Source organism: Tetrao urogallus (assembly GCF_951394365.1).
Source record: "Tetrao urogallus genome assembly, chromosome: 11".
In the NCBI taxonomy this organism is placed as follows: Eukaryota; Metazoa; Chordata; class Aves; order Galliformes; family Phasianidae; genus Tetrao; species Tetrao urogallus.
In genome coordinates, this window is record NC_136824.1 from 8,189,236 (window position 1) to 8,196,671 (window position 7,436).

Below are 7,436 nucleotides of genomic sequence, written 5' to 3' on the forward strand. Positions count from 1 at the left end.
TTATAAACTCCTTAAACCAGCACAGAGGGTTTTCCACACATATTATTGCAAAGTATTAGGAAGGAGTCCACTGAACCTTAGTCACTTTTTGCATTGAACTCAAGGATGCTCTTCACTTTTCTCCCTTATGTACAGACTGCTGTTTCTGAAACTTAAAGCTCAAAATGAGAAGGAGAAATTTGCTTTCTGCTCTGTCAAAGGCTGTGAACGAATAAGGATCAAAGCTATGATTCCAAAGACTGCTGGTGTCAGTGACTGTCAAGCCATGGCTTACCCCAAGTACATTGAGACGCCTGTAGTAGAAGTGCCAATGCCTAAGAAGCTGTCTACTGTACAGCTGGTAAAGTAGTTGATTTCCTATCACAAAATTGTTTGTTATTCTAGCCCATATTGTTCCTCTACTCATGAAAAGACATTGTAATGGATTCAGTATATTTCATGCCTGTTTTTATGAAGTGGATGAGACATGAGAAATTGTATGAAACAGATTCTTGCAAGTGCCGAGTATGAAAGTGTTCAAAGGACAGAGCAGTTCAAGTTAAATACCCAGTCTTTTGAGTCTCTGTTGGGAAGTGCCGTGCTTAAAAACAGGATAAACAGTGGTGAGCTGGAAGAGGGCTTGGTCCAGGGAATGTGATGCTGGAGAGATGCAAGCTGTCTTTCCAAGCTGTAAGGACAACAGCAGCAGACAGGGGACTGCGCAGCTGAGTGTCTCCTTTGTATATAGGATTCTGCACAACGCTGTGTGTCCTGTATTCTATCCAGTCTGATTCTGAGAGGAAGGAGGATATTTATCTCATCACCCTTGAAGCAGGAAATCATAGCAAACCCAGCCTCAGAGAATTGTGTATAAGCACCATGAAGTGAGAATCACAGTCGGCCATTTGGTGAAACAGTTTAGATGTAGACAGGATGAGCAGAGAGGCTGCCATTGTGCCCAGTCTCATTAGCAATGCAATTTGGCAAGTCACAGCTCATTCTGTAGCTGTCTTCTTGACTGAATTTTGTGGTTTAAAATGTTTACTGAAGGTGCAGCACTCATGTAATGGACACCCTTATTAAAAACTCTTTTTTCTTTCTTTTTTTTTTCTGAACAGAAAATGAAGGACCACCTACTAGAAGTGAAAATAGAAACTTATAAGAAACAATACTTCCACCTGAAGGATGACTATGCATACATTGAGGTAAATGGGTCTTCTCAGTAAACTTTATGGGACAAAAGATTTGAGTCACTTTTCCTTTGAATTTTACAAAAAATAATAAAAAAAAAAAGCAGGTCAGCTTGACCTCAGAGATCTGGAAATCTGCCCTTTGATGTAATAAGCAGTCCCCTAATTCAAGGCTATTAGTGCTTCTTAGAGTTGATTATTTTGCATTTGTGTTTCTTCAATAAACTGATAATGTTCCTTCCCCCCTCCCACAGGTTGATGGTGTAAGGTATTTCCTCACCGAAGAGGGTATTCAGCTGATAGTGATCGATGGACATCATGGGAAAGTAGTCGATCGAGTAACATTCAGAAACTCAATTCTACAAGGAATCCCAGCGCAGATAGAAAACTACGTCAACAACATCAGAAATCAGTGAGTAATTTGGTGCTGGTAAGGCATAGCATACGAGAATGCTGTATAACACATTTTTTTGTGGTTTTGGTCACCTAACATGGACCAGACTGAGCTAACAGTTTGTGCTTTTGTACCTGCTGACTTTGAGTCCAAATGTGAGCAGGACATGCAGGCAGCTGAGGGTGCAGAGTGAGATTTAGGAACTGATCGAGCCTCCAGTAAGCTACATTTGATTAATAAACTGCAGATCCACACTGATGCTGTGGGTTAGAGACAACAGAAGGCTTAAGTTCAGAAATAAACTTGAGCACATATTGGTACAGATGTACAGCTTACATTTTCCTACTGCCTGCACACTTTCTCAAATAGCAGAAAGTCCTGCTAATAAAATACATTCCTCTTTGCATCTGTCCCCTACCCATACCTAAGGTCTCTATGCTTCATTTTTTAAGCACCTAGAAATGCAGTTTTTCAGGTGGGTGCTAATTACCCACCAGATGTTCTTGCATATAGGAGAACAGTGGGTTTATTTGCTGGAATAGTGAAGGAAACAGCATCAGAAGTCTTTTATCCAAAGGGATTGTTCCTACGATGGTTTGTGGAATGCTATGGGAAGTGAATACCTTTCCTTGCTATGAAATCTGTTTTGATTTGAAAACCAGTACATAACATTTAATACAAATGTGATTGCTTTGCTGATGAGCCACCTGGTGGGCAGATTGACAGGGTGCTGTTCTAGGATTTATTCTACAGACTTGGAGGAAGTTTTGTCATGGTACCAAGCTTGTCAACACAAAAAACATTTTAAATAATTCTAAAGGTTGCAAAAAACATGTCAAGTGGTTACTACAGAAAAGCGTGCTAGTTACTCACTTTTCTTTCATTAAACAATCAAAGAAAAAAAGGACCCATCATTCTTTGCTAAAAAGTACAATCTTAAACCTGTCTAAAGCCTGCTGCTTGGGTTCTTTCTTACTGGAAGAGGATGAGTTGTTAATTAGGCTTTAGGTGCATTTAAGTCAAGCTGAGCCTCACTGTTTCATCTTGATGAGTGTTAGAACTGGATTAGGATTGCAATTAGGATTAGTTTACAATTAGGACTGGATCTGTATGCAAAACAGCCAGCACCTAGGGTATCACTCAGCTGTGTGTCCTTGTGAGGGCTGAAAACTCAAAACATTCCTTTCCTTTAACCAAAAGCTTTCCCAGCTCTCCCCCTGCTGGCCTTTCCAATCCCATCAGGCAAAGACTTCAGCTATGACCACGAAACTCCTTTAATCCATTGCTGCACGAGGTGCCATCCAGCTGCAGGTGGGCACCCTGCAGTTGGAGGGACAGGACAGCTCTCTGCCCTCTTCAGCACAGATTCCAGAATGTCTTGCCAGCCTCTCATCAAGATACTGCTCAAAAGACTTTTAAATAGATTTACAGCTTTGTGGATGTGAGAGGAAGTACTTCTAGCAATAAGTCTTTCAGTTCCTCTAAGCAACTCTCTTCCATTTTTTAAGCCAAAAAATCAGTTTTTGATAAGTTCTCCAGGAGTAAGAAAACAAAACATTAAGTGAATTTATTTTAAAGAAGACACCTAATAGAAATTAAAGATTTTACTGAACTCAAAGTAGAAAAAAGAGCATTCACAAAGCAGCCAAAAGCAGCTCAGCAGTGCAACCCATGGATTATTTAACACATCAGGTTTACTATAGGAAGAGACCCAATGGTTCATAATTCTTTTACTTCCCTTTTGCCACCACCCAGTGCTGTTTTCCCCTGAACAGTTCCATATCCAGTGCAGCTGTTCGGGTGTAACTGCAGCACTCAGCAGCTCAGGGTTGGAGCTCTGCAGGCACTGCTGCCAAATTAATTTTAGCAACTTGTGTCCACTGTGATGCAGGAAAGCAGACCCAACAAGGCTCTCGTTTTGCAGCACTGCAAATGCCAGTTGAGTCAGAGAAGCTTCAGTTGTGGAAACCTGCAAGGTGGAATGAAATTATTTAATCTAGGCAGGTGTTCAATTATTCTGCCTCGCAGATATGCAAGAATAGGGCATCCCAGCCCTACTAAATGTCATAGCAAAACTTCCACTAGTAACTAAAAAAAAAAAAAAAAAAAAAAAAAAGGAATTCTGTCTGCTTCCTAATAGGTTTTGTTGGCATTATTGGAAAAGTGACCATATGACTAAGCTGTCAGCATTGACAAAAGCCATTAAAGCAGAAAGCATTGCAGCTCGTAGGTGACTTGGGGTTGCACAGACGGGTTAACAGAGCTCAAGCCAGAAAAGCAAGGAATGGTTCCTAACTCCTCACCTGTTTATAAATGACTTTTTGTTTCCTTCAGCTCTATAGTGCTGGTGACATCTAAAGGAAGATTCATTTCAAGAGGACCATGGACTAAAGTACTGGAGAAACTTGGAGCTGAAAAAGGTTTTAGTTTAAAAGGTAACCACTTCTAAAAAGCACAGTTCTAAAAACCCTTTGATTATTCCCCTGTGTGATTCTCATAGAGGCACCTTTTCTGGGCTTCTAAACTTCACCTTGCCTGTCCTATCAGCATGTGCTCAGACATCCTGGGAGAAGGCATTTGCTTACTGGGAAAGGTTGTATCTATTGCAGCATCAAGTGCAGTAGCTTTACTGCAGAAATCAAGTGTCTCGATTACAAAGCATCCCATGCTGCACTAGTATATAATTCTTCCATGCATGTAGTTCTGATCAGCTCTAACTGCAAACCTTTTTTTTTTTTCCTGAGCATATGCAAACGCTCCAACAACAATACCTTCAATAGTCAGCTCTGAAGGGGGGTTCCTGATCTCTTTCTTCTCTGCTCTATATCACACAGTGGCTACTGTTAATTAATGGAAGCACAGAAGTTATGTATACAATTTTAATTAAACCTGATATGGAAAATATTTCTTTAATTCCTCAGTAGTGCATTATCAGCAACATTTGTATGCACTTTTGTGCTCCTGACCACCTGCATCGGTCCAGCAGTCTGGGTTAGCCACCCATGTTTGTGTCTACAGCCCTGATATGCTTCTAATCTATTTGCTCTGATTTGCAGAAAAAATGGCTTTTGTTGGATTCAAAGGCAGCTTCCATCCTGTCTGGGTGAAGCTGGTCACTAATGAGGACTCAGCTAAAATCTACCAAGCACTGCCAATTCCTGTGGTGAAGAAAATGAAGTTATGAGGACGCAAAGCTTTGCCTTCTTCTGGCTGCCAGCACTGCCCCACTGGGATGGACTACTGACTGTTCATGACAGGCACATTACAGTGTGCTCCAGAAGCGTAGCGTTTTGTTGTTGTCGTTGTTCAAAAAAAGAAATCTTACTGTAAGTAGCTAAAGTGGCCGCATGTGATGGAAACGCATTCCTCTGTGATCAGCGCGTGTTCTGTGATCGTCGGCACTTCGCCAGTTGACTTCCATTGATGTTGACGCTCATGTCACTAAGCAAGGTTTGACCTGATCTGCAAGCTGCTGGTTTTATCAGCACGCCTATGGCGTGTTGTCTCTGGAAAGGTGAGATCTAGGGCTAAAGGCCACTGAGGATTGTTGTTTGTACCAACCTCTAACTCATCCAAACACTTTTCTTTCCCCCGGAGTAACCAGCCAACTCAAAGCCTTGAAAATCTAAGGTAGAAGGTGTGGATTTGAATGACTACTTAGATGCTAGGAAGTGTAACTGGACAGCAAGACTGTACCTTAAATTTTCTGTGACAACTTATCAAGCTCTTCGGGATCTGTGTTGTACATACATGGCACATAGTTGGGGAAGAGAAGGGAGAGGAGTTAAGCAAGTATACAAGAAGAGACTGATGCAACCACATCTTTCTGCTTGTTCAGAAAACCATGGTTCTCCTGTACCTTCAGGTCTTTTAATAGTGGTTTCTCAAATGGGAGGTTTTCCTTCAACAGCAGCCATAGTCTAGAAGGAAAGACCTGTCAGTCAGCACCAACAATTCCATCCCTTTCTCTTCAGTCTGACCATATATATATTCAGGACCAATCTAGAAGGTGTATGGTAGACAGTCAAAAAGGACATCCTGTTCAAGATTTCCAGTTCTCAGCTGGGAATACTGAGACTTGTGTTTCTCAGCTACAAATGGGTTGAGCAGCACTTAGCTTTCCAGATTGGGTCAGTCTCTTGGGTGTTGCTTTCCAGCTAAGTCTTTGGCCTTTGGACCACGAGTATCTTGACCTCCTGGAAGAGTTATGTGAGTGGAAGGTGGCAGAGGTAGAAGTCTTTGAGGTCTTACCAGTTAGCTGAAGAATTAGACTGGGAATCCCCATATGCTAGTTGGATGTTGTGTACCTGCTTCCCCCTTCCTTCAAAGCATTAGGCTGGTAATAAAGGCAGATCAGTGAGAGTCAGGACTCCTGCACAGACATTTCCTGAAGGTGGGAAATTAAGCATTGTCTTGTAAAATACTTTAAGCACTTCTGATGTTCACTGATGTTTCTGTTTGTTGCTCAGAAATGCCATGAAAGCGTATGCAGAGGCAGTGGCTGTTATAAAGGGTTTTAAGAGAGAAGTTTTAAAAGTAAATATGAAAGTCAATTTTCCCAATATCCGGGTTTGTTTCCCTTCTTTGTCTCTCCCTGTCCATATTACTACAGAAATTATTCTGACTGCTGATAATTACTTCATTTTGCTCTGTTTTAATTAGAACTCCAGTAACTAAATTGCTTCCCCTCCCCCCCCCCACACACACACTTTCCAAAATACTGTCCTTTAGCTAGAATGAAAGAGCAATGATGCTGCAGGTCATCCCACAACAGGGCTGATGCTGAACTCTGTCAGCCCTGTCCCTCCTTTTTAGATCAATATCTCTGAAAGGAAAAACAATTGTGAGAAAAAGCCAGGTAGCACTGTAGGCTATATTTCCTTCCAGCCTCTCCTGGGTTTTGAAACTGGAAATGTTCTTTTCAAGCTTATATCCAAGCTTTCCCTTTTTCTTCCCTTGCTTCTCAACAAGAGCCTGTTAATGAAGGAGCAGCACAGTTGTTTTCGGGTTTGGGGCATTTGCACTGTTTCTGGAATGGATGGACAAGTTAGGTGGTGGTGGTGGGTTTTTTTTCTTACGATGGTTTGGGGAATTTCACCCTCAAAGCACAAAAACTCTTCCTTGGAAAGGTTCCTTTTTAGTTCAGCCAAACATCACTTACCTGACATTCTCTGATAGGTGAAACAGAATCAGATCCCTGAAATTGAGAAATACACTGAAAAAAAAGTCCCTGAGTGTGTCAGGCTGGTTTATCTACACATCTTCGTTCCTATAATTGCACCTGTACCAGTGGAGTACACGTGCTTCCATGAGATGGACCAAAGTGTGAGCATTTCTTTCATGAGCACTTGACATGGGCAGGAAAGCGAGGTTCAGAATGTACCTGGTTTGGGATCTGGTTTTCCACACCCCACTCTGTGAAGCACTTCTTCCCTGGTCGCTGGAGGCTCCCTATAACTATACATGTGCAGATGCCCAAAGGACCGTGCCCTAGGCTGGCTTCCTCTGCATTTGTGCTAGAGTTGTAGCTTCTGATTTTACAATTTTTGGAATTCTCAGGGTGAAATCACAAGACTTGGCTCTAGGAAAACTTCTTCCTTAAGAAAATCTTGTCTTATTAAGAGAAAAACACTTTAAGTAGCTCATTCTGTCATGTAAAGCTTGTCACCTGGGGCCTGTTTGGAGCTAGGGCTGGGTCTCATGCTGTGAATACTTAGGACAGGATCACTGCAGTCTGTAAGCCTGAGGGATAATGGAGCATCATAGCAGTGTACGGGGCAGACACTCCTGTGAAATGCAAAGGACTCCCACTGACGTGAATTGGATGAAGTCAGTGGGTTACTCTGAAGTCACAGCTTAGCCTGATGCCATCA

At 41.9% G+C, this 7,436-nt stretch overlaps 1 protein-coding gene across 1 annotated transcript in view; it reads left to right on the forward strand.

The window, feature by feature from the left end:
* The window catches only part of CEMIP (cell migration inducing hyaluronidase 1), a gene marked incomplete at both ends in the record, with an annotated part of 49,038 nt that extends 44,291 nt beyond the window's left edge, over positions 1–4,747 (forward strand). Inside the window, 5 exons of the mRNA XM_079541073.1 lie at positions 136–340; positions 1,098–1,184; positions 1,424–1,581; positions 3,898–3,998; positions 4,620–4,747. Coding sequence (XP_079397199.1) covers positions 136–340; positions 1,098–1,184; positions 1,424–1,581; positions 3,898–3,998; positions 4,620–4,747 — 679 coding nt within the window. The remainder of the gene's footprint in view (positions 1–135; positions 341–1,097; positions 1,185–1,423; positions 1,582–3,897; positions 3,999–4,619) is intronic.
* Positions 4,748–7,436: the final 2,689 nt, after the last annotated feature.